This window comes from Somniosus microcephalus, chromosome 25 (genome assembly GCF_052327205.1).
Source record: "Somniosus microcephalus isolate GS21.2 chromosome 25, FLI_Smic_1.0, whole genome shotgun sequence".
NCBI lineage: Eukaryota > Metazoa > Chordata > Chondrichthyes > Squaliformes > Somniosidae > Somniosus > Somniosus microcephalus.
The window spans coordinates 40,586,106-40,614,076 of NC_141011.1; the positions used below are offsets into that span (position 1 = coordinate 40,586,106).

Genomic DNA, 27,971 nt, shown 5'->3' on the forward strand with positions numbered 1-27,971 from the left:
TAAGAACTACCCACCATAGATGAAACCACACATTGTGACAGGATTAACAAAGGATGAACAGGTTTCCCAAGAGGGAAGGCTGTAAGTTGGTCCAAAAGGGGAGGACTTTGGAACACTCCCACTGCAGACAAGCTAGTGTCCTCTGTCTCTAATCCATATCTCCAGCATATGTTAAGAGTCCCAAATTCCCTTTCAGTACAGCTTGCTCAGGATATATTATATCCAGTCAATTATTTCCAAACAGTATCAATTTAAGATGAGTATTATAAAAGCAAATCTGATCCCTTTGCAAATACCTTTCCATCATTTCTGCAAAGTTTTGCTCTTCAGCTGAATAGCCTGATCAAAGTCAAGTTGTACACCAGAGCAAAATCTATTAAGATTTAAAAATTGAGTAATTTAAGACATTGGGATCCAATATAATACCCTCAAAGTTTCTTTGTAGTTGCTTAAATTGTAAGCCTATTTTCCAAAGTGTCTTCAGCCATTCTGTTGTATGTCTGCAGCAATCAAGTTCCAGAAATAAACCAAGGGAAAGAGGAATATTGGTGCAGAAATTCCGATCCCTACTGGTGTGTACACGCTGTGTACTCACCCGTAGGGACATCGGAAATGCCAGGGAGAAGGGCCTCTGCGGGCGGAGAGTTCCGTTTTTTGGAGACCCTCCGCCCACAGAAAACCCTTACAATTCTTGCGCCTGGTAAAAGCAGGCGTAAGGCCTGCTTTTACCAGGATAAGAGTTGAAAAAAAGTTTTAAATTTTTTTCCCCACTGATTTATCATTTTAAAATACTTTAAAGAAAGGCAAGTTTATTTTTAGCCGTTAAAAACTTCAATTATTTTTTTCAAAAAATTACATTTTTGTTTAAAATACTTAATTTATTGCAATTTAAAGTCATTTTAAAAATGTGATTTAAAAAAAAAAATTATGTAAAGTTTTACTATGTTTTCGGGGTGATCTCTATTCATATATTTGACAGGTCTTCCTGTCAAATGTAGGAATGGAGATTCCCTTCTCTGATTGGCTCCCCATGGCCCACGTGATCCCAGGGACGCTGCGAACTACCTACGACTCTGGGATACGTGGGCCCTGCGCACCGGCAGTTTGGAGAGGCCCAGCAACGGAACTGTGCGCCTCCCGGGAGTCCTCTGGTCTTGGCGCAAATTTGTCCAGATCGCAGCCCTCCGCCCGAGGGAGGCTTGCGATTGGAATTTCTGGGCCATTACAGAAACATGCTGAAATTCTGAAGGAAGGAAATTGTTGTATCCGTGTGTTAATGGAGACACGGAATGCAGGAGTTGGTTTAACAGGTGTTTACTGAACAAAGTCTGGAGGTGAACTAAAAGATACAAGACACTATACAGGCTTATATAGCCCGAGTGGCCACTACTGGCATTACATTACACAGGGGCTCTTAAAGGCACATACACCACAATTCCTCCCCTTTTAGACAACCAGTACATAACATTTTAAGTAATCATTAATTAACATGTTTACAGGAACAATAATCTACACATTTGCTGCAGTTAATCAATTATAAGTCAGTCTCTCTGGAGGCTTCCTGACTCGGTCCGGATAACGCCTCGGTGGTGTAGTAGTTTTTGGTGGTGTAGTAGGTTCTTTTGGCAAGGTCGATTTGGCTTGAATGCCAGTGTCGGGTTCATCTGGTTCCAGTATCACCGGATCGGAGGTAGATACTATGGGTATCTCTGCTTCATCATTAGGCGTATAGAGTTGTGGTGTAGGTTGTCCCTTTTCGGATGACTCTATGATCTGGTCAGCATGGCGCCTTATTATGCTTTCTCCAATGTCCACGGTATACATCAGCGGTCCTAGTCGTGTGCAAATAGTTCCAGTCTGCCATTTCTCGGTACGGTAGTCCCGGGCCAAAACTTGTTGACCTATCTGGAAGGTTCTAGTTGGCCTTTCATTCATGCCTTGAAATTGCCGGTTCTCTACGTCTCTTCTGATGTTTGGCTTGATCAAATCCAGCCGGCACCTTAGTCTTCTATTGAAAAACATCATGGCGGGAGTTTGGTTTGTAACCACGTGTTGCATTCCTGTATGCAAACAAGAAGTTATCTACCTTATGCTGTAGATTTATGTCTTCATTACCCATGGCCTTTATGGCCTTCTTGAAGGTCTGGACAAACCTTTCAGCCAATCCACTGGTGGCGGGATGGTATGGGGCGGACGTGTAGTGCTTAACCCCATTGTTTTTTAAGAACTTCCTGAATTCTTCGGACACAAATTGTGGTCCATTATCAGAACAGATCTGTTCAGGCAGCCCATTCCTGGCAAATATGGTCCTTAATACTGTGATGGTTTTTTCCGTGGTGGTGGAGGACATCTTTATTACCTCCGGCCACTTGGAGTGTGCATCAACCGCGATTAAGAACATTTGAGTCCATAAATGGACCAGCAAAGTCGATGTGTACCCTTTGCCATGGAGATGAGGGCCACTCCCATGGATGTAGAGGGGCTTGTGGTGGGGCGTTTTGGATCTTCTGGCATCCTAGACAGCCCTTGGTCATTTCTTCGATGTCTCCATCGATACCTGGCCACCACACAAATGCTCTGGCTAGGTTCTTCATTTTCACTCCACCCAGGTGCCCCTCGTGAAGCTCCTTTAGCACTTTATCCTGGAGTTTGGGTGGAATCACCACTCTGGATCCACACATCAAGGTTCCTCGGCACACTGACAGCTGTTCTCTTCTTTGCGAGAATGCTGGCAACAGTGGTTTGCCATGTGCTGGCCATCCCTTCACCGTTAAATCGTAGACTCGTGAGAGAGTCGGGTCATTTCTCGTTTCCTTTTCAATGGTAGAATTTGTTACTGGTAGACATTCCACTATGGTTGAGTGGAACATCTCCACTGGGTCCACTGTAGGTGCCTCTTCTACCGTTGGCAACGGTAGACGCGATAAACCGTCAGCATTTCCATGCTGTTTTGATCCTTTGTATTCTATGTCATATTGGTGTGCCCCTAGGAAAAGGGACCACCTCTGTAGCCTTTGCGCTGTCATAATGGGAACGCCCTTTTTAGGGTTGAATATGGAGACGAGGCGTTGATGGTCAGTCAACAAGATAAATTTTTGTCCGTGTAGGTAATGGTTGATTTTCTTCACTCCCCATACCAGGCTGAGTGCTTCCCTGTTTATCTGGGCATAGTTACGCTCAGCTGAGTTCAATGAGCGTGACGCAAAAGTTATCGGCTGTGCGGGTTAGGTTGATTGGCCATGATAAAAGTTGGCCCTTAGTGTTAGGGGGGATTGAATACGTGGGATTGCGGGGTTGTGGGGATGGGGCTTGGGTGGGATGGCTGTCGGTGTAGGGACCGGGTGCTGGGGTTTGGATGATCAGCCATGATCTCGTTGAATGGCGGAGCAGGCTCGAAGGGCCGAATGGCCTACTCCTGCTCCTATCTTCTATGTTTCTATGTATCAGGGAATCTATGCGATAATACCGCTCCTACGCCGCAAGGGGATGCATCGCACGCCAGTCTGATTGGCAGTGATGGATTGTAATGAGCCAAAACTTCCTTGGACGTGATCAAGCCTTTGCATTTATGGAAGGCACGTTTACAGTCTTTGCTCCATTTCCAATTTACTCCCGTTTGTAGCAGTTCGTTAAGAGGGTGCAGAACAGTTGACAAGTTCGGTAAAAATTTATGATAGTAATTTATCAATCCCAGGAACGACCTTAATTGTGAGACATTTTCAGGTGCTGGGGCTTTTATGACCGCTTCAATTTTTTCAGGTGACTTATGCAACCCTTCTTCGTTAATTATGTGGCCACAATATGATATTTGTTTCTGGAAAAATTCGCACTTGGGGCGATTTGTTCGTAGGCCCCGTTCTCTCAGCCTAGTGAGCACCTGCTCCAAATTGGCAAGGTGCTCGTTGTCGTTTTCTCCTGTTACAAGGATGTCGTCTAGGTAGCATTGAGTCCCCGGAATCCCTTGCAGGACTTGCTCCATAGCTCTTTGCCAGATAGCTGGAGCTGATGCTACTCCGAAAACCCGTCGATTGTACTGGTACAGGCCTTTGTGTGTGTTTATCGTGAGATACTTTTTAGAGGCCTCTTCAACCTCCATCTGTAGATATGCCTGTGCCAAGTCAATTTTGGTGAAACGTTTCCCTCCGGATAGTGAGGCGAAAATATCTTCTGTACTGTGTGAAGGACCGGGTTTACAGTCACCTTGAAGTCCCCACGGATGCGAATTTTTCTCTGTTCTTCAGATTTATCATTATTCAACGTTTTCTTCATGACCGGGACGATGGGTGTTGCCCACTCGCTCCAATCTATCTTGGATAACACGCCTGCCTTTTCCAAATTCTCCAGCTCTGCCTCGACTGCTGGACGAATTGCGTATGGCACCGGCCTTGCCTTAAAAAACTTGGGAATTGCCGCATCTTCCACTTTTATTGAGGCGGTGACTCCTTTCAAGGTTCCTAGTTCCTGTTGAAACACTTCTTTGGCGTTGGCCAAGATGTCTTTTAATCGTTCAGGTATGACGTCATCATTTTTTTTCTTACTGGTCACCGTCAGTGCCTGAATGGAGTGCCAGTCTAAACGTATCTTCCTGATCCATTCACATCCCAACAGCGGTGGACCACCATCTTGCAGAACGTATAAATACAACTTCTGTATTTCCTTGCCGTTGTATACAACAGGCACCCTTATTTTCCCTCTGGGGTATACTTTCTGCCCCGTATATGTTTTCAAGATAATGGATGTGTCTTTCAAAGGTATATGCGGAAATAGCCGCTCGTAATCCCGTCAACTTATGACGGTCAGAGCTGATCCTGTATCTAGCTCCATTTTAACTGGGGACCCCGCTATCGTGAGGGTAACCCAAATGGTCTGGTAATCTTCTTTGGCAATTACATTATGTAATTTGAGACAGCTTAGTCTCTTGTTTCCGGAGTCGCTATCGCTCTTCTGGTCTTCGGAGCTACTGTCCGTCATCATTTGTACCTTTCTGTACTTTTCCTTATTGATTTTTTTTCTGTCAGTGGATTTTTTGTTTCCAGATCGGCATACACGTGGAATGTGTCCCATCTTTCCGCATTGCCTGCATACTTTGTCCTTGAACCAGCAGTCCCTCTGGTCATGGGTGGATCTGCCGCAGCGATAACATCTCTCGAAACCCTGTGTCATTTCATGGGTGCTGAAGTCCTGTGGCTTTTTCTGTATCTCTGCAGCTCCTCTTGCTGCTGCTTCGTATGATACAGCCACACTGAAAGCCTTGTCCAGTGTCAAATCTTTCTCAGAAAGTAGCCTTTTCTGTGTTCCTTCACTTAGGAGACCGCAGGCGAATTTGTCTCGAAGAGAATCTGCCAGTCCTGCCCCGAATTGGCAGTGCTTTGACAGCTTTCTTAATTCGGTGAGGTAATCAGCGTTACTTTCATTCTTGTGCTGATTCCTCCTGAAGAATTTGAATCGTTCCGCTATCAGCAGCGGTGTTGGGTTTAAGTGCTCCTGTAGGGTATCAACAATCTCTAAAATTCTTGTCCATCGGTTTGGCTGGAGTGATTAAGTTTCATAACAGCCCGTATGTTCTTGCGCCCATTAGATTAAGAAGTACCGATGCCTTTTTATCATCCTCTATTTCATTCGCTGTGCAATATACCTCCACTCTACCACATATGTGGTCCAATCCTCTACATCACTATCGAAAGCAGTAATATTGCCAGTCTTAGGCATCCTGAAAAAAAATGGCGCCTCCCGCACTTTCCTTTCTTCCCTGCTGAGAAAAAATGGCGCCTCCCGCGCTTTCCCGCCGCTGCTGACAACGCTGTTCTCCGCGGTTTTTATTTATACAGATATTTTTAATAGTTGGAGACTCGTTCCTGCCGGACTCTCTGGGACTTTTCCCTCCCTCTGCTTGGTCCGAACGCCGACCTGCTTTGCAGCGCTGGCCGTCTCCCGAATGCTCCACCCTCCGTCTCTGTTTGCCTCCGCCTTCCCTGCTCGGCCCCGCTGCAGAGCCACCCGATCGAGCCCCAGCCCGCTGCCCAGGAAGGATTATTGCAGTACCTGCCACCAGCCCGGCTAACTGGTGAAACCGCAGTTTTTTTCTTTTTTTTTCTTCGACCTTCGTCTGAGGAATCGATCTCCTTGAGGTGCTGCTGAATTGCAGGTAAGTCCATTTCCAATTCGTCGCCACTGTTGTATCCGTGTGTTAATGGAGACACGGAATGCAGGAGTTGGTTTAACAGGTGTTTACTGAACAAAGTCTGGAGGTGAACTAAAAGATACAAGACACTATACAGGCTTATATAGCCCGAGTGGCCACTGCCGGCATTACAGTACACAGGGGCTCTTAAAGGCACATACACCACAGAAATCACTTCTGAAAAGATGCAAATACATTTTCACTATTTGAATTGGAAAACTTGCTAATTTGGGGTTGAAAGTAACATTTGTGTGAAAAAGTAGAAGTTGTCACAGCCATTTTGTAATAGCTTTCTTGGCTAATTTCTCAACGATTCTTTCGAGTCTGTTTGGTTTAGTCAGTATGATCTTTTTTCCAACTTTTGTTTTCCATTATACCTTCAAAGTGAAGCTGTCATTTAGAATTTGTTTAGGTACCATAAAGCAGCAAACAAATGAGAGCCATCTACTAGGGCTCGCTGGAGCACAAATGTGGAGCATCTCAGACTCAATCCCACTATCTACTGGGGGAAGAGAGAAAGGAAACAATGGCCTGTAATTTGCGGTCAGCGGCGAAGCAAAGGTGTTCGCCGCTGGCCCCGAAGTAAGCTTCCCACAAAGATCTCGCGATCTCTATGGCGAGAAGTTCAGCTTTTCCGATGTGCAGTTGAAATTAACGTAGGATCCCATAGTGAGAGCTGCTATGATGTCAACAAGCTATCTAAGCAGCCAATCAACAATGCAGAATTCTCAGACCGAGAACCAGGAAGTGAGAAAGCTCCTTTGGTTCTAACGTTTTAATAATGTTAGAGAACAAAACAAAGATTGGGGTTCTCTCATTGGGGAAGAGGTAAACCTGAAAAAAGAACAAACTTTAAAAAAATGTTCTTTTAAGTTTCTTCAAAATTTTCATTTTTATTAAAATGGATAAATTTGACACTCCACAAAATTAAAATGAGTTTTTCAGGGCCATAATGTTTCCTTAGCAGTCAATATGCTGTTAAAAGCCCAGTTACACCTAATCTAAAAGGACCTAACTTTTAATGGGGTATTTAACAGTGGTTACTGCGGAAGAGCCGAAATTTTCATCAGTTACCCTGATTTCACAGATTACACTGATTGCCGGCTGTAGGGGAGGGAGGAGGGCACAGCACAGCCAGTGTCGGAGCAGTGAATGACTGAACGCAACTTCAGGATTTCGACGTTAGGACGTGCATGCGCTATATCCTGAAGTTGCGGTCAGTTTCAAAGGGGTAATAACAGCAAACGCTGTTCGTTTGCTGTTATTACCAACCGAAAATTCCGGCTCAATGAATAGGTAATCTTCACTGGGTTGCTCATGTGCCCCCTGGTGGTTGTCCAAAAGCAGCAATGCCCTGGGAGCAGGCTGCCTGCTGCTTTGGCAACAAGAGATGCATGGCCCAGGAGGGTTTGAAAGAAGGGATCATTTCCTAAAACAAAAACAAACACTTCAGAAAAATAGTCAGTTTCAGCATTCCTTTTTTCCTCCCATTCTTCATTCCAGCAAGAAGCTGCCAACTTGAAATTTGGAGTTACCTCATACCTAACCTTTTAATGTAAAGTCTAGAATAAGTAAGGACTTTACTGAAATGGTAGTTATAAAACAGATGTGACTTATATATTGAGGATTCCAACATCTTGGGCCCGAGTGCTGACTAAAACACGGAGCACAAAACCATTACATGTTGTGCCAGTACGCCTCCTTGTAATTTGGTATGATATTTCTAACACTAACGGTAGAGACTAACAAAATGTAAAAAATGTTTCTTCTGATTTGGTGATTAATGTATATGAAAGCAAACATTGCAATTCTAATGGTTTCTTCTTTATTTGTTGTTAATCTTTCTGCACTTCAATTAATCTTAGCCTTAAATTAAAAAAAAAGCCTCCCAGAGAAGATTTTTGGTCTTTGATACATATTTGGGTTAACAGTTTTATTCCCTTGGACCTTTTTAAACCTTCCAAAGTTGGCACTGTAACCTTCTCTCATTAAACATCTGTACAAAATTTTCTGGAAATTTCAACAATGTGACAGCAGTATTAAAGATCGTGTAGAACCCAGAACTATTTCTTAAACCAACAGGATGTTGTGCAGATTAACTAAAAGTGTTACTTTTGTTATAATTTAGGTGCAGAAATGTTGCCGGAATCCAAACTGGGTAATGACAAAAACTGAAGAACAGCACAACCACTCAGGTCTCAAATCTCTTAGTGGCTGCGACAGATGTATCGTGGACCAACTCAGCCCTGACCAACTCAATCGCTCTGTATAGCAGTGAATTACAGGTTGGCAAAGTCCCAGGCAGCAGCTGTCAGGCTCTCAGTACAAGCTTCTCCCAATCTGACATCTGCTATTGGCAAAATAGAAAAGCAGACCTGACCAGAACAACAAAGTTCAATTACCCCAGAATATCGCCTCTGATTCGGTGGACAGAGAGTGAAGTGTGCTAAATTAGTGGAGAATATATTTTTTTTAAAAACAGGATCTTTCACACGGCTTCTGCTGGTGGCGTGGCTCTTCTAGATGGAAAACGTAGTGGGTTTTACTGAAAGATTTACATATCAATACCACACAAACTTCAACAACTGTTAAATTATACCCAAAGCAGAAAATTATTGTGGACAGCCGTGTAAAATTTGTACGAGATGCCTCAGCACAAACGTATTGATAATTTGAGAACAGGAGCAGGATTTCTGCACCACACCCATAAATAATTAAACGTTTGGATTTTTGATTTTCTTTGCCGTACAATAAAAAGAATTGGATAAAAGGTACTTAGGATAGTGTTGCAAGGCAGAGAGATTCAGATGATCTTAAACCACAAGAGCGAAATTTTGTAACACTACATTTCCGCAGGTCTATGATGCCGTTGGACTAAGGAAACCTGACTTCTTTGCACTATAGAGTGCAGCTGACAGGGGAAGTCTGGATCTCCTCCCATCAGCTACATTTATATAATGTAAAAGCATCTACAAACTGAAAGCACACTCCTACGGATTTTATTCTACAAAACACATGGAAGCTTTAAACAAAAAAGAACACGCTCAATTCTTGAGCTCTTAGCTTTAAGGAGCTTAGGGAGAAGCTAATAAGTGAGTAGATCACTGACTGGTGCTTACGCATAAAACTCCTTGGTCATAAATAATATTTTGCTTTTCTAAAAAAAAAAATCTCCATTTGCAGGGCTTCTCTGTGAAGGTCTTTAAATATTTAGATGAATTACAAGTGTGTTAGTTTTGTTACCATTCCTATGCAGAAATGTTACACACTTTTAATTATTCTGAACAGTGTTTGTGTGAAGCAAGTACTTGGCAGAGAATTGAGGAGGCAAAACTCAACCACAAATGGCCTGCATAAGAATGACAAAGATCCTATACTGTCAAGTAACTTCACTGAAGGATAAACCAATGTTAATGTTACTGTAACAAGTCTACAAAATAGTTTAGTATAAAAATTAATAATGCTAGTTACGAATGGAGTTACTTTCTCCTTTAACAGGAAGTCATTGACTGGAAGGAGGGCCGGCTGAAGATAATTTATGATTCAACCCCTCCTTCTTTGTCATGGAGTAGGACAACATAAACTCTCACAAGTTATATCACACCCGGCAAACACATGATTGTGTTATTGAAGAAAGTAGTAAGCTGAAACCAGGAACTTCCTAAAGTGAGGTGTTGGTAAGGAATGAAACAGTGGATCACTCGCACACATTTGTTAGTGGCCTCAGCAGTCACTTTCCTTCTCATGGCTGAACAAAAGAATGTTGATAGCTTGAGGTAAAGGGACTACTCTGAATTTCAACCTGTGGTTAAACAGCTTCATCAACAGGAATTCATAAGACATCAATAACAAACTGTGAGGCAAGTGGGAACCATGTCTGTCTCTATCTAACTGTTAGCAGGGTAATTCAGCACATTAATGTATGCATACTCGTCCTCTTAACTTGTGAAACCAAATTTTGAGTACATTTCAAACAGATGGCATATATGTCTATTCCCTTTCTGTGTCTTACTTCCTGTCTAAGCTTGTTCTCGTCTCTGGCTCAAACTCCATTCCTAGCTTCAGCACAGGAAGTTAGACTGCTGCATTGTCGGATGTGCTACCCTTTCATAGAATCTTAGAAAGATGCAGCACAGAAGGAGGCCATTCGGTTTATCCTGCCTCTGCCGGCTTTTTGAAAAGAGTTATCCAATTAGTCCCACTCCCCTGCTCTTTCCTCATAGCCCTGTAAACCTTTTCCCTTCAAGTATTTATCCAATTCCCTTTTGAAAGTTATTATTGAAACTGCTTCCATCACCCTTTCAAACAGTGCAGTCCAGATCACAACAACTTGCTGCATAATACAAAAACAAAATACTGCGGATGCTGGAAATCTGAAATAAAAAACAGAAAATGCTGGAAATACTCAGCAGATCAGACAGCATCTGTAGAGAGAGAAACAGAGTTAACGTTTCAGGTCGATGACCCTTCGTCAGAACTGGGTTCTGGGTTCTAACGAAGGGTCATCGACCTGAAACGTTAACTCTGTTTCTCTCTCTACAGATGCTGTCTGACCTGCTGAGTATTTCCAGCATTTTCTGTTAACTTGCTGCATAAAATTGTTTCCTCATGTCATCTCTAATTCTTTTGCCAATCGCCTTAAATCGGTGTCCTCTGGTTACCGACTTTTCTGCCACTGGAAATGGTTTCTCCTTATTTACTCTATCAAAACCGTTTCTGATTTTGAACACTTCCATCAAGTCTGCTCTTAACCTTCTCTGCTCTAAGGAGAAGCACCCCAGCTTCTCCAGTCTCTCCACATAACTAAGTCCATCATCCCTGGTACCGTTCTAGTAAATCCCTTCTCTACTCTCGCTAAGGACTTGACATGCTTCCTAAAACGTGGTGCCCAGAATTGAACACAATTCTTTAGCTGAGGCCTAACCAATGTTTTATAAAGGTTTAGCATAACTTCCCTGCTTTTTTACTCTATGCCTCTATTAATAAAGCCAAGAATCCCATCTGCTTTTTTAACAGCCTTCTCAACTTGAAGGATTCAAACATTTGTGTACATACGCCCTCAGGTCACTATGTTCTTGCACCCCTGCTAAAATTGTACCATTTCGTTTATATTGCCTCTCATTCTTCCTACCAAAATGCATCATTTCACACTTCTCTGTGTTAAATTTCATCTGCCATGTATCTGCCCATGCCACCAGCCTGTCTATGTCCTCCTGAAGTCTGTTACTGTCCGTCAGACTTGTCAGATTGTCAGACTGCTTGTTTGACATCCAGTTCTGGATGAGCAGAAATTTTCTCCAATTAAATATTGGGAAGACCAAAGCCATTGTTTTCGGTCCCCGCCACTGACTCCAACCCTCTCCTTAACATCTGTCTGAGGCTGAATCACACTGTTCACAACCTTGGTGTCATATTTGACCCTGAAATGAGCTTCTGACCACATATTCGCAGCATAACTAAGACCACCTATTTCCACTTCCGTAACATTTCCGGTCTCCGCCCTTGCCTCAGCTCATCCACTGCTGAAACCCTCTATCATGCCTTTGTTACCTCTAGACTTGACTATTCCAACGCACTCCTGGCTGGCCGCCCACATTCTATCCTACGTAAACTTGAGGTGATCCAAAACTCGGCTGTCCGTGTCCTAACTCGCACCAAGTCCCGTTCACCCATCACCCCTGTGCTCACTGACCTACATTGATTCCCAGTTAAGCAACGCCTCAATTTCAAAATTCTCATCCTTGTTTTCAAATCCCTCCATGGCCTCGCCCCTCCCTATCTCTGTAATCTCTTTCAGCCCACAACCACCCGCCTGCCGAGATATCTGCGCTCCTCTATTTCTGCCCTCTCGAGTATCCCTGATTATAATCGCTCAACCATTGGTGGCTGTGCCTTCTGTTGCCTAGGCCCTAAGCTCCGGAATTCTCTGCTGAAACCGCTCCGCCTCGTTACCTCTCTTTCCTCCTTTAAGACGCTCCTTAAAACCTACCTCTTTGACCAAGCTTTTGGTCACCTACCCTAATTTCTTCTTATGTGGCTCGGTGTCAAATTTTGTGTCTTTTAATACTCCTGTGAAGCGCCTTGGGACGTTTTACTACGTTAAAGGCGCTATATAAATGCAAGTTGTTGTTGTTATCTTCCTCATTATTTACTATATTTCCGAGTTTCGTGTCATCTGCATACTTTGAAATGATGCCCTGTATACCCAAGTCCAGGTCATTAATATACATCAGAACAAGCAGAGGTCCTAATATCGACCACTGGGGTACACCACTAGATACTTCCCTCCGGTCTGAACAACAACTGTTCACCACTCTCTGCTTTCTGTCCCTTAGCCAATTTTGTATCCATGCTGCCACTATCCCTGTAATCTGCTGGGCTTTAATTTTGCTAACAAGTCTTTTATGTCGATGAGTACATTAAACTGGATCAGGTGGACATTTCAAAGAAGAACGGCAGTTTTCTCAGTGACTTGACCAATATTTCTACCTCAACAAACACCACGAATAAATCAGCTCAACTGGTCAATCAGCTAATTCCTGTTTGAGGGATCTTACTGTGTGCAGATTGGATTGGCTGAGATTACACTTTAAAGTAATTCATTGTATGCAAATCAGTTTGCTATACTTCTGGGAGGTACAAGGTGCTATATAAATGCAAGTCAGTCTTTTGTTCCTCAGTAGCAAGAATTAGTTTCTATACTATGTTAGAACACCATCCTTTCACCTCTGGGGTCTTGTGTTCAGATACAGTCTAAAGTTCATCATTGCTCACATGTTATATAGTCAGGTTCAGTCAATGTTTAAATGTGATATTACACTAGGAACAGGTGGGATTTCAAAATCAGACCTAATATATAACCCCTAGTGTGGAAAGTCTCCATGGCAAAGCCCAAGGGGGCTAAATTCGGTTGATTTGCGCCTCCTGTTATTGCCCTAAGAGGATGCTAACGGGGCGCAAATCAACTAGCGCCTGGGCGTAGCGCCGCTAACACCTCCCGCAAAATTCAGCGGGAGGTTAGCGGCGGCGCTAACCGTTAGTGCCGCGCTGCCGGCGATGATGTCATCACCGCGTGCAGCGCCCCGGCTGTAATATTGGGTGGCGCCCCCAACTTGCCGCTGGACGCTATGTCCGCCAGGGTCAGGGGGGCCTACCTGCGGCCGGGGCAGCGCTAGTTAAAGGGGAGGTGGCGGGTGGCCATTTTTGTTGCTGGCCGCCTGCCAGCACCTGCCCCCGTTGCTGTCCCCGGTCCCTGTGAAGCCCCCCTGCGGGGTGCCGGCTGCTCTCCGTGAGCCTGGCACTCATTTGCCGGCAATCCCGATCCCTGGTGGCCCAGCTGGGTGCCGGGGCATGCTGCGCCAGGCCCCTCCCCTTTAATAAGGGGAGGAAGGACTGGAGTACCATGGCCCGACATGCTGCAGCACCTGGCGCCGCGGCACATAGCGCCGCGATATTGGCTCGCAGCACCCCAAGAGGGGCGCGTGGCGCTACCTGGGAAAATCAGCCGCAGGGGTGCTAACTTTTTCTGGGAGCTACCCAATTTTCACCCCCAAGAGTCATATATCTTACCCAAGCACTTTCATTGTGGACATGCTCCAATGAAACAAGCATTCAGTTTAATAGCATTTGGGTTTATTAAGTCAGATAGGAACTGACATAAGAAAACTACTAGGCACTTGGTCTAAGTGTTAAAGAAAGTTTTAATCAACTGTTTTACAACATGGAGGTCTAGTTGTGTCCTTCACTAGTTCCTGTTAAGAATGTCCTGCGCAAGCTGGGCCCGTGCCAGAGTATTTATACTCTCCCTGGACTGCGCCACCCGCAGGCCGCTCAGTATTATTTCATAAGGGGCAGCACGGTGGCATAGTGGTTAGCACTGTTGCCTCACAGCGCCAGAGACCCGGGTTCGAATCTGGCCTCGGGCGACTGTCTGTGTGGAGTTTGCACATTCTCCCCGTGTTTGCGTGGGTTTTCTCCGGGTGCTCCGGTTTCCTCCCACAGTCCAAAGATGTGCGGGTTAGGTTGATTGGCTATGATAAATTGACCCTTAGTGTTAGGGGGATTAAATAGGTGGGGTTACAGGGATAGGGTGGGATATGTGTTGGGGTTACGGGGATCGGGTGGGATATGTGTCGGTGCAGGCTCGATGGGCCGAAATGGCCTCTATCTGCACTGTGGGGTTTCTGTGATTCTGTGAAGTCAGTCTTTCATGAATGACTGATTCATGTCAGGAACATAATATTTTCCTCTTCACATATGGGTGGTGGGTCAACTAAGATAAACATAAGACAGTTTACCATGGGCATCAACATAGCAAAAATGTGTTGTGTAAAATACCAAAACCTTCAGTTTAGCCTAACCACAAACTGCATATAAATGAGAACGCTGGCTCTAAACGCATGTAAAAATTAAATGGATTTTACTCTATTATTTGCGGACTCTCCTATCCATTCCTAATAAGCGCAAGTTCACAGCATAAAACTGCCCATAAGATGACACACAACTGTCAGCCCCACTTAAGAAAGTTCACAAGGACATCTTGTGTGGAAAACTGCAGTAGGTGGGCAATCTTCTGAGGCTAGGCTAAAGGCACATTGTTGGGGACAAGTAGAGGAAGCTTATTTTGTAACTAACTGTGCTGCCACTGGGAGTCCCAAAAGTGGCACATGTCTCATCTCTCAGGATTGACAGCCCTACATCACTTATCTTGATAATCCAAAAAATTAACAATTGAATAAAAATGTGTGCACACTTTAAGTTGACAGAGTACTATAGTCTAAGTCGAAAGATTCTTTGAGACTACGCTCAATGCTGCTGCCTAACCGATACCCAGGTCTTTATTTTTTCACTCTGATAGAGATGCCTAGTTTCCCTGCACACAGCCTTGGAAGTACAATGAAAACAATCGTGTCAACAGCTCGTTTTCTCCCCCTTCAACACGTTATTGTCTTTGGATTGTAATGGACATTTTGTTTTGAATCAAAGTTTGAACAACCAGTCTCTTACCTTATTTAAAAATCCCTTCAGGACACTGGCTGCTTTTACAGAAAGTGATCTAGGGATTCGAATGGGCTTCTCCAGAATAACTACAAAGATAAAAAAAAAGTGCAAAATCTGCTGTTGGATTTATTATGGATATCAATTTTCTACATTCCATAATCGTATTTAAAAAAAAAATAAGTCTTCAATTTTCTCTTATTTTTACTGTGTCAGATTTCATAGCATGACATTAACTACAGGTGAAGGAACAAGGTGACTTAATAGGATAGATCATATTCTTCAGTTCTGTGACCTAACCTTCAATCCAGACTAAATTGCTGGGATGAGATTTCCTCCTTCTACCATAGGCATCCCAAATGAATTTCCTGACGATCAAATCAGTTCCTAGTAAGTGCAAGTTCACAGCATAAAACTGCCCATAAGATGGCATGCAACTGTCAACCCCACTCAAGGAAGTTCATAAGGACAGCTTGTGTGAGAAATGGAAATGTTACACTATTGCAGTGGGGGTGGGGGGGGGGGGTGGAATCTTCTGAGGCTAGGCTAAAGGCACATTGTTGGGGACAAGTAGAGGAAGATTATTTTGTAACTAACTGTGCTGCCACTGGGAGTCCCAAAAGTGGCACGTCTCATTTCTCAGGATTGACAGCCCTACATCACTTATCTTGATAATCCAAAAATTTACCAGTAAAATAAAAATGTGTGCACACTTTAAGTTGACAGAGTGATGTAGTCTAAGCCAAAAGGCTCTTTGAGACCACGCTCAGTGCTGCTGCCTAACCAATGCCCAAGAGGCAATATTTCGGTGAAAAGGGAAAGGTATAGTCAGTAATTTTTTCTCCCGAGATAACACATGAAGGTTCACCCAATGCTAAGAACAGAAAATTCTTATAGAACTCACCAAGGCAAGTCTAAACAACCTGTAACTATGGAACTTGAAGTCAGGACAATGTCTGAGAACAGAGTCCTGTGCAAGTGGAAGAATCATCCTGTAGTAGTAAACATTCAGAATTTAGATATAAGTGCAGGCTGCATTTGGAATGTAGCTTGAAAGAAATTGGCATGGTTTAAAGCTGAATCAGAAAATTGTGGATCCTGAAATAATTTATCTCCTGTGAATCAACAACAACTCAGATTTACATAGAAAACATCCCAAGGCACTTCAGAGTTGTATAATTAGCAAAAATGGACACCAAGTCAAAGATGGAGAGATTGGATTCGGAGAGGTGACCAAAAGCTTGGTTAAAAGGTGGTATTGAGAAGCGTCTTAAGAGAGAAAAAGGAGTTGGAGAAGTTTAGGAAGGGATTTCCAAAGCTTGAGGCCGAGGCAGCTGAAGGCACAGCCACCAAAGGTGAGATAAAGGGAGGGAGCAATGCACAAGTGGCTAGAGTCGGAGGAACAGAGAGTTTTGATGGTGGGGAGGGGGGTGGAATCGGGCTGGAAAAGGCAGGGCAATGAAGGGATTTAATGAGGATGAGAACTTTAAATTGGAGGATCAGAAACCAATGTATGGCAGCGAGGAGAGGGAAGATGGGTGAGCAGGACAAGATACGGGCAGCAGGGTTTTGGATGAGCTGAAGTTTGCAGTTGGGAGCATTGGAATAGTCTAGTCTAGAAGTGACAGTGGACGACTTTCAGCAGTAGATGGGCTGAGGCACAGGTGGAGACAGGCGATGTTACGTAGGTGGAGGTAGCTTGTGATGGAGAGGATATGATGTTGGCAGCTCAGCTTGCAGTCAAATAGGATACCAAGGTTACAAACCATCTGATTCATACTGAGGTTGTGGCCAGGTAAGGTGATGGATCAGTGGCAATGGATTTGTGGGTCGGGAGCCTAAAGCTAATGGCTTCGGTCTTCCCAATGTTTAACTGGAAGAAATTGCAGCTCATCCAAGACTGGATGTCAAATGAGCAAACTGACAATACAGAGGCAGTGGAAGGACTGAGAGAGGCGGAGAAGAGGAAGAGCTGGGTGTCATCATACATGTGGATGCTAACCCCATGTCTTCGGATGATGTTGCCAAGAGGCAGCATGTAGATGAGGAAGAGGAAGGTGCAAAGGATAGATCATAAGAACATAAGAAATATAAGCAGAAATGCCACATGCCTGCTCCGCCATTTGTTTTCAAGGTTGATTTTCTATCTCAACTCCACTTTCCCGCCCATATCCCTTGATTCCCTTAGTGTCCAAAAATCTATTGATCTCAGTCTTGAATATACTAACGACTGAGAGAATTCCAAAGATTCACAATCCTCTGAGTGAAGACTATTTTTCTCACCTCAGTCCTAAATGGCCGACTTCTTATCCTGAGAGTATGAACCCTAGTTCTCGGCACTCCAGCCGGGGAAACAGCCTCTCAGCATCTACCATGTAAAGCCCTCTAAGAATTTTGATGGTGTGTGTCCTGGACACGAGCTTGGAGAGGGCATGATGGAAGATAGGAAAGAAATTAGAAAAGGACACTGGATCAGGAGAGTGTCTGGGGGAGGTTTTGTTTGGATGGAAGTAGCAGAAGTAGCTGAATGGATGGTCTCAATCTTGGTGACAAAGATGTTCATGAGCTATCACCTGTTGGAAGTGAAGGTGGAGGAGATGGGGAGAGAGATTTATGGAGACAATTGCTCATGGAGAAAAGAAGCCAGATTTTATTTGCTCTGCAGGATGATGCTGGAATAGTAGGTGGTTTTGGCAGAGGGGCCTGAAGCCCGAGTGCTTGGTGTGGTCCAGCCACATCTGGTGATGGATACCAAATTCAGTTATACACCAGATTCATTTAAAGTCTGCACCCCTTGGGCATGAGGGAGCGAAGTTGGGAGCCATACCAGGGGGAACAAATGGAATGGGAGAGAGTAAGGGTTTTGCTGGCAACAAGGTAATCAAACGTGGAAGTGGGGAGTGGTTGAGCAAATTGGCAGCTGCAGGTGTATTGTGGCGAATGGAAGGCTTAAGGTTGTAAGTGCAGTTGTAAGTGACCTAGAGGAAGAGCTTTTTCCAGGGCGGACCCAAAAGGAAGTGGGGTTGAGTAGGACAATGTGGATGGAGAGATTCAAGTCGGAGATGGCCTTGTCTGTGATAGCGAACATGGGAGTAGCGAGGTCAAGTGAGATGGCAAGTTAGAGGTGGTGGCCCTGAATATGGAGTGCTTATATGGAGGGAGAATCCAAAGTTGAAACCATCAAGTTTCTTTCCACCCTCTCCAAAAGTAAGGCTCAAATGCTTATTCTTACCAGTTGTTTAATCGAAGTGAACGCAAATAAACAGGAAAAAATATTCCCCCAATGTTTCCATTCTTCTTTGAAGCTGCTGGCTCATGGAGTGCTGTTCCATGTGTGGTGGGAGCTCTTGGTAAATCACCTAAGTGCCCAAGTAGAGAGCCTACAACTTTCCTGTGGAAAGAAAGATCGAGGTTGTACTTATCTACTGCTAACCTTGAAACAGGTAATCCTCTGTGTTCATGTCTGGATTGTCGGTGATGATGTCAAATGGTGATCTTCCAGCCATCATTTCAAACATCAATACGCCAAGCGCCCACCAGTCTACACTAAAGCCTGGCAACCGAAAAACAAATGCGATAAGCATTGAAGAAATACCTTTTTTCATGTTCTCTTTCTTCCTACATAAGTCCCCTTGCCATTCAACTATCAAAGAGATTCAGCAGATGATTTTCTCCTCCTCTTCTTGCATCCCTTCCCTCACTTCATCTAAGATATGGGGCTCATGATGTGGAAAAAAGCAATCAGTTCCACAAAGCAGCACATACCCACCATTAACAAACGAACAATATAAATAAACTGAACCGCTAAACTACTGAAAAAACTTTTTGGCTTTCAAAATACAAATATTTCTTTTTATGCAACATCTGCAAATATTCTGTAGATGACAATTAAAATGCAAATATACAAACATTCATATTATTCTTGAAATCAACTGTAAAAACGAATTTTAACATTTTTAATTGTGCTGCAGTTCCTGTGGGTTTGAACTTCATTATCCCCTTTTCCTTTGAATTCCACCCATCAATGTATAATTTTTGGGGGGGATTTTTGTTGCATTTCCTTCTTTAAGGTTTCCTCTTGGTGGTTTCTATGCCATCCTTGAAAAGATAGGTAAGCAATCTACTGCAGGCCTTTGGCAATGCCAGTCTATAACCAAAGTGAAGAGGTGCAAAAGATTGTCTTATGGGGACTCTGTGACCAATTTTCCCTCCCTTCCCTGAGTAGAGGTATCTTGCTTCCACTCCGCACCTCCCCAATAGCACAGCTGAGATCATAAACTCACCACCTAGAGCAGGAAACCATCCTCTTCTACTTATGGCACAGAATACTCTTGCTCTAATGTGCTGTACTATACACATAATCAAACCCAACTATGTTAGCTATTACAACAGTGACTACACTTCAAAAGTACTTCATTAGGTGTAAAGCGCTTTGAGACGTCCAGTGGTCGTGAAAGGCGCTATATAAATGCAAGTCTTTCTTTTCTTTTTTCTATTTCTTTTATTACAGTTGCTCACCATACTCCTCTCCTCTCAATATTTCAGGTGCTATATAATTGGGTGTGCCACAGAAAGTGCTGGTAGTGTCACCAGGGCCAAGTCCTTCCTGTAGAGGAAACATAAATTATGTGACCCATGCAAGAAACTATGTTTCATGAGAATTTCAAACAATTAGTAGCAGTAAAAACAGATTCAGTTTCAGGTGACTTAAAACTAATTGGTTGATTGAATTGGCATTCAGCCATACAGGTACACAGCAGTGCTGGAAAACATTTATCTGAATGAGTTTCAAGTTATTCAGAGTGATCAAGCAACACAGCACTACTGTAATAAATAAGTGGACGGACATTTAACTCGGATAACACATTATTGTGGAATGCATACTTAACTATGGTAAAAACATCATAATTGTAGCTGGACACACATTTAACTAGATGTAACACATTACTAGCCTCCTAGATATTGAACATACATCTAATCACAGTAATGTCACTGTACAAGATAATAAACACATATTAAACTCGGAAATGGTACTTTTTGCTACATCTGACAATTGAGATAATCGTTTCAATAATCAAGGATAAATAACTGTTGACACAGTTGCAAGTTTACACATGGTGCATTGTAATTTGTGTGTAACGTGGAACAAGCCACTGCAGTAACGTGGATTGCTTTAATATCAATAATTCTTACTTTCCTCTGTAGTATTCCAAACAAGTAAACTTTCTATTTTAGAACATCTGCAAATATGTCTCCTATGCATATCTAATCAGTGTTAGTCAAAGCCATTAGTCATGATCAGGAAGTCAAGCAATTGTTTTTAAAAGCCCAGAGGACCCCAACGGCTTTATGGGTAAGGGCACGGCACGGTGTCATAGTAAACAACACAGGCCATAAGGTTGTAGGTTTGATTCCTGATTTGTCTGAGGTAATTGATCTCAGCTGGGGCACCTCTGGCTGAGGAAAGGAGAGAAAGAAACAAGTTAACCAGGGTTCTCACTCTCCACTGCAACCCAGCTGAGTTTTATTGGGAAAGGTGTGTGCGGACATTTGGTGAAAACAGGATTGGACTCAGTTACTTGGTCAAATAGGCTGCTGACACTGACTGTCTTGCTCACACACGACTAACTGGCACATGAGTTAGGTACTGAAGGGTTATCAGGGCCTCCAAGGAGGGGGAGAAAATTTTAAAAAAGGTTTGTCCCTTGTAAAAGCACCCATACTAATTTTATGACTAATTCAATTTGTTCAGCTGAATAAGAGTATTTTTCCCTCTAAACGCTACCACTGTTATGGATAAACATCGCACCTTGCACATTCCATAATCTGTTAACTTGATGTGACCATCAGAATCTAAGAGAACGTTGTCCAGTTTCAAGTCTCTGTATATGATTCCTCTGTCATGAAGGAAGTTGAGAGCAATACAAATTTCAGCAGCATAAAACCTACAAGAAGATAAACATACTGGTAAATCCACTAAACCGCATCATAGTGTGTACGGCTGTCCTGCTAATTTAAGCAATGTTGTCCAGGATTATTAAGAAACTAATATTATGCTAGGTGGTTCATCTTATATTTTCCAAAATGATTTTCATCTCATTGCCACCCATTTGCGCTCATAAACTGGGTGTTAGTGGCCTAAAAATAAATAAGCTGCTGGGTTCTTCCCACTCATCACTGCTTTTGCATGCGGTCTGACTTTGGACACAGATAAATCTTGACAGCTAGAACTCCTGTGTGAAACAGGCGCAGCCGCATCAATATATGCAAATAAGGGATCAAGTGATGTCATTTAGACTCGGATGCCATTTTCCACCTTCACTGCCCGACTCCTACCAATTCCTGCTCATGTCCACCAGCCACGGGCAGTACAAGTCAGAAGTGATATTTAAAGGGATCCTCAGTTGCTCACGGGTGAAGCTTTCTGGAGCTTTTGGAGCCTTTTTTCTTGCAGTGGGTTGTGGGTTATTTCATGTTAAAAGGATTGGAAAGTGCTTGTAGCTGCTGCTGTAGGTTCTGTACTAATGCTGTCCGCTGCTCCACAATGTGGCTTCTCTCTGTGTTACACAAAAAATGCACCCAACCACTTTACGCTGCTGCTGCAGTAAAGTTGCCAAATCTGGTTGGATGTATTCCCGGAGGTTTCACCACATGACAGCCCCGCCTCCAACCTCCTGTAGTTGGCCGGAGATGGTAGTCCGTCCTCGCGGCGCCCCGCCTTCCCATGTTGATTGGAAAGCGAACAGACAGCGTCACCCGACTGGATGATTCTTGACTGTCAGCCAAACAGCCTTCCCCCCAATATCTGATTTATTCATAACTAATAAACAAAAGCATTCAAAAAAATGTCTGGAAGATTAATCCTTAATTCCTGGGGACTGTAGCACAATCCTGGAGGGTTGGCGACCCGCTCCTGGAGGCTCTTAAGGAGCAACTGTACCACCCGATTTCCTGCTTCCAAATTGGTGAGCTGCCTATGGGGATCGCGTTTCCTGCTGGCAGTCCACCTATCACATTAATGATGGGCGACCCGGAAATGTAATTAGTTAAAGAGCTAAAACCTATAAACTAGGTTGATTAAACACTTAGGGGGAGAAATTGAGTATAGCCCCGTTTGGGGCGCCAGCCTCGCCAGGGCGCTAAAAGTAGCGCCCCGGAAGCATCCGCAGCCGCCCGCCGGAAATTGAGTGGTAGCGCCCCAAAGGGAAGCGCGGCGCTACTGGAGGCGCCCCGCATCCCTCTTGGGGCGCTGCAACTGAATATCGTGGCGCAATGTGCCGCAGCGTGTCGTCGCACTGCGGTATTGCAGGCCTTCCTCCCCTTCTTAAAGGGGAGGGGCCTTATGTAGCGCGATCTGGGGCCCAGCTGGGCCCCCGAGGATCAGGAGTGCAGGCAAAAGAACCCGGCACCGAGGAGAAGTGCCGGGCTCTTGGAACGCAGCCGGCACTCCGCGGGGGCGGGGGGAGTTCATGAGGCCGGGGACGGGAGCGCAGGCAGGTGCTGGCAGGCGGCCAACAACAAAAATGGCCACCCTGCACCTCTCCTTTAATTTGCGCCTCCCCGGCCGCAGGTAGGCCCCTCTGAACCGGTCGGACATAGCGTCCGGCGGTAAATCAGGGGGCGCTGCCAAATATCATGGCCGGGGCGTCAGCGGGGCGCTGCGCACACCGACGACGTCATCGGTAGCAGCGCAGCGCTAACGGTTAGCGCCACCAGTAACGTCCCGCGGAATTTAGCAGGAGGTGGAATTTAGCGGGAGGCGTGGACAGTGCCGCGCCCGGGCGCCAGTTGGCTTGCGACCCACTTAGCGCCCTCTTAAGGCGCTAACGGGTGGCGCAGCCTACTGAATTTCTCCCTCTTAAACTTTCATTAATTAAATGAATAAAACAAGGGATAAGGATGGTGGGTGGGGTGGGGGGTTAAAGGTAATGAAAAGGAATGTTGTAGTGTTCGGGAACAGTGTAGTCAGGGGGATAGATACTGTTCTCTGCAGCCGCGACTGGGAGTTCCGAAGGTTGCGTTGCCTGCCAGGGTTAAGGATATCTCCTTGTGGCTGGAGAAGAATTTGGAGCGGGAGGGAAGGATCCAGTTGTCATGGTCCATGTAGCAACCGATGACATAGGTAGAACTAGGAATGATGTTCTGCTGAGAAAGTTTGAGGAGCTAGTTAAAACACAGAACCTCACAGGTAATAATCTCTGGATTGTTACCTGAGCCACATGCAAATTGGCATAGGGACAAACAGATTAGAAGGTTAAATGCATGGCTGAAAGAGTGGTGTGGGAGCCAGGGGTTTCAATTCACAGGCACTGGCACTAGTACTGGGAAAAGAGGGAGCTGTTTCGTTGGGATGGGCTCCACATAAACCAGGCTGGGACCAGTGTCCTGGCAAATCAAATAACTAGAGGGGTAGATAGGGCTTTAAACTAATGAGGGTGGGGGGGGGGGGGTGTGGGAGGATTCAGGAAAGGGTAAATTCAAAAGCAGTAAGAGAAATGTCAAGGCTGTAGAGCAGAGTAGCGATTTGGGTAAAAATAAGCAGAGTTGGTCAGGAAGCGACAGAGAGCTTAACAACAACAACTTGTATTTATATAGCACCTTTAACGCAGTAAAACGACCAAGGCGCTGCACAGGAGTATTTTAAGACAAAAAGTTTGACACCGAGCCACATAAGAAGAAATTAGGGCAGGTGACCAAAAGCTTGGTCAAAGAGGTAGGTTTTAAGGAGCGTCTTATAGGAGGAGAGAGAGGCGGAGACGTTTAGGGAGGGGATTCCAGAGCTTAAGGCCGAGGCAACAGAAGGCACTGCCACCAATGGTTGAGCGATTATAATCAGGGATGCTCAAGAGGGCAGAATTAGAGGAGTGCAGATATCTTGGGGGGTTGTGGGGCTGAAGGAGATTACAGAGGTAGGAAGGGGCGAGGCCATGGAGGGATTTGAAAACGAGGCGCTGCTTAACCGGGAGCTAATGTAGGTCAGCGAGCACAGGGGAGATGGGCGAACGGGACTTGGTGTGAGTTAGGACACGGGCAGCCGAGTTTTGGATGACCTCAAGTTTACGTAGGGTGGAATGTGGGAGGTCAGCCAGGAGTGTGTTGAAATAGTCAAGTCTAGAGGTAACAAAGGCATGGATGAGGGTATCAGCAGTGGATGATGTGAGGCAAGGGCGGAGACAGGAATTAGTGACTACGGTAACATCAGGGAAAAATAGAAAAAGGTTAAAGCTAAAGGCACTATATCTGAATGCGCGAAGCATTCACAACAAAATAGATGAATTAATAGCACAGATAGAAATAAATGGGTTTGATCTAATAGCCATTACGGAGAGGTGGTTGCAGAGTGACCAAGGTTGGGATCTAAATATTCCAGGATACTTGACTTTTAGAAGAGATCGGCAAAATGGAAAAGGTGGCGGGTAGGGTAGCCCTGATAATAAACAATAGGGTAAAGACAGTAGAGAGAAAGGATCTTAGCTCGGAAAATCAAGAAGCAGAATCACTTTGGGTGGAGCTAAGAAACAAGAAGCAGGAAACACTGGTGGGAGTGGTTTATAGGCCCCCTAACAGTAGTAGTAGTGTCGGGTACAGTATAAATCAGGAAATTAGAGGTGCATGTAATGAGGGTAATGCAGTAATCATGGGGGACTTTAATCTTCAGATGGACTGAGCAAACCAAATTTGCAGTAATAGTGTGGATTCCTTAAAGAATAAAAACCCCACAGGAAAAGGGGTACAACCGTGGCTAACAAGAAATGTTAAAGATTGTATTAGATTAATGTTATATAAAGAGGAGTAAGCCTGAGGATTGGGAGTATTTTAGAATTCAGCAAAGGATGACCAAGAAATTGATAGAGGGAGAGTATACAGAATGAGAGTAAACTATTAAGAGACATGAAAACAGATTGTAAAAGCTTCTATAGGTATGTAAAAAGAAAGAGATTGGCGAAAGTAAACGTGGGTCCCTTACAGGCAGAGACAGGAGAAATTATAATGGGGAATAAGGAAATGGCAGAGACAGTAAACAAATACTTTGGGTTGGATTTTACCAACCCTGAGGAGGCGGGTTTGGAGGCGGGACTGCTGGGAAAATGGGAAAAATTGGGAGCGGGTCCCGACCCCGCTCCCAAACTGTCTCCGAACCATCTTCCTGGGAGGTGGGTCCCCGACTTGCGCAGGGACCCGTCTCCTAGCAGTGGGAAGGGGATTAGAGCCAATTAACTGCCTAACAGGTAATTAACAGGCAGTTAAGAGGCTTTCCACCATTTTCCGCCTGCTCATGCAGGCTTCCCGACAGCGGGAAACCCCGCCAAGGTCAGCGAGGCGAGCTGTGGGTCTGCTGCAGTGCAAGTGTGGAAATGACAGCTGCAGAGGTAGTGTGATAGGTGCAATGGCGCACAGTTAAGTATGACAGGTGAGAGAATGTAGTGAGAAATATTTTTATTCTGTTTATATGTATCTGCAGGTGACAAGATTTGATGTTTCTGTGAAGCCTCATCTGATCGGGAGAATTGACAGAGGGCTTCTGCAATCTCACATGCAGCTGCCATCTGTTTTCTCCTAAGGGGAGAGTCATTGGTGCACCTGGGTGCAAGGGCTCACCTTTGGACAGTGATTGTCGGTGTTTGACAGCACCTCAATGCTGTCAAACACTGACAATTCATCTGTCAAAAAATTATGGGGCCTGTCCCTTTAAGAAAACCAGCAGATGAAACATCATGCACTGACGTCATCTGACACCGGTTTTCCCTTAATTGGCTGGCAAGCCCACAGGGCAGGCATAACAAGACCAATCAAGGGAAAATAGTGTTTGTTCGTCAGATGTCGCTGGGGGCGGGACTAGAATACGGAAACCAGCAGTCCCGCTCCCAACACGCCTCCTCAGGTAAGGTCGCGGCCTTTGTATCTGTCTTCATGGAAGACGACACAAAAAACATTCCGGAAATAGTGGGGAACCAAGGGTCTAGTGAGAATGAGGAACTTAAAGAAATTAGTATTAGCAAATAAATAGTACTGGAGAAATTAATGGGACTAAAAGCCAACAAATCCCCTGAACCTGATGGCCTACATCCTATGGTTTTAAAAGAAGTGGCTACAGAGATAGTGGATGTATTGGTTTTGATCTTCCAGAATTCCCTAAATTCTAGAACGGTCCCCATGGATTGGAAGGTAGCAGATGTAACCCCGCTATTCAAGAAAGGAGGGAGAGAGAAAACAAGGAACTATAGACCAGTTAGCCTGACATCAGTAGTAGGGAAAATGTTAGAATCTATTATTATTAGGGACGTGGTAACAGGGCACTTAGAAAATCATAATATGTGTTTGACAAATCTGTTAAGAGTTTCTTTGAGGTTGTAACTAGCAGGGTAGATAAGGGGAAACCAGTGGATGTAGTGTGTTTGGATTTTCAAAAAGCATTCGATAAGGTGCCACACAAGAGGATATTATATAAAATTAGGGCTCATGGGATTGGGGGTAATATATTAGCATGGATTGAGGATTGGTTAACGGACAGAAACAGAGAGAAGGAATAAACGGGTCATTTTTGGGTTGGCAGTATGTAACGAGTGGGGTACCGCAAGGATCGGTGCTTGGGCCTCAGCTATTTACAATCTATATCAATGACTCGGATGAGAAGACCGAGTGTAATGCATCCAAGTTTGCTGATGATACAAAGCTAGGTGGGAAAGCAAGTTGTGAGGAGGACGCAAAGAGGTTGCAAAGGGATATAGACAGGGTGCGTGAGTGGGCAGCAGCATAGCAGATGGAATATAATGTAGAGAAATGTTAAGTTATCCACAGAAAATGCTGGAAAAACTCAGCAGGCCAGGCAACATCCGTGGAGAGAAATTAGAGTCAACGTTTCGGGTCAAAACCCTTTATCAAGACTAAAGAGGCACAGGGAATGAAATAGATTAAGAGGCTGGGCTGGGAGAGAACAAAAGAGAAGAGACATTAAGAGGTATTCAAAACGAGATGAGATGGTGATAGGACTAGTGGAGACAAAAGACAGCTCTAGATTAGGTGTGAAATGCGCTGGCAGAATGGGAGACAACTGCCATGTGGGAGAGAGAAAATAAAAGGAAAGTGGGGGGGGGGAACCAAAACAAAGGTGTGGATAAAAAAATGTAAGTAAAAATGTAATAGGGGCCGAGGTTATGATCTGAAATTGTTGAGCTCGATATTGAGTCCGGAAGACTGTAAAGTGCCTAATCGGAAGATGAGGTGCTGTTCCTCGAGTTTACGTTGAGCTTCCGTGGAACAATGCAAGAGGCCAAGGACGGTGAGGTCCGAGTGGGAATGGGGTGGTGAATTAAAATGACAGGCGACCGGAAGCTCGGGGTCACCCTTATGGACTGAACGGAGGTGTTCCGCAAAGCGGTCACCCAATCTGCACCTCACCATCCTTGGCCTCTTGCATTGTTCCACGGAAGCTCAACGTAAACTCGAGGAACAGCACTTCATCTTCCGATTAGGCACTTTACAGCCTTCTGGACTCAATATCGAGTTCAACAATTTCAGATCATAACCTCGGCCCCTATTATATTTTTACTTATATTTTTTATCCACACCTTTGTTTTTGTTTTTTTCCTCCACCCGCCCCTTTCCTTTTTTTTCTCTCTCTCCCACATGGCAGCTGTCTCCCATTCTGCCAGCGCATTTCACACCTAATCTAGAGCTGTCTTTTGTCTCCACTAGTCCTATCACCATCTCGTCTCGTTTTGAATACCTCTTAATGTCTCTTCTCTTTTGTTCTCTCCCAGCCCGGCCTCTTAATCTATTTCATTCCCTGTGC

At 44.5% G+C, this 27,971-nt stretch overlaps 1 protein-coding gene across 2 annotated transcripts in view; it reads right to left on the reverse strand.

Moving 5' to 3' along the window:
* Nucleotides 1–27,971, reverse strand: part of prkcz (protein kinase C, zeta) — a 626,261-nt gene that overhangs the window by 145,336 nt on the left and 452,954 nt on the right. For both annotated transcript variants that reach the window (XM_085967266.1, XM_085967267.1), the window contains exons 12-15: nucleotides 20,988–21,123; nucleotides 19,697–19,784; nucleotides 18,612–18,731; nucleotides 15,188–15,267 (exon numbers count right to left, since the gene is read on the reverse strand). In XM_085967266.1, coding sequence (XP_085823392.1) covers nucleotides 15,188–15,267; nucleotides 18,612–18,731; nucleotides 19,697–19,784; nucleotides 20,988–21,123 — 424 coding nt within the window. The remainder of the gene's footprint in view (nucleotides 1–15,187; nucleotides 15,268–18,611; nucleotides 18,732–19,696; nucleotides 19,785–20,987; nucleotides 21,124–27,971) is intronic.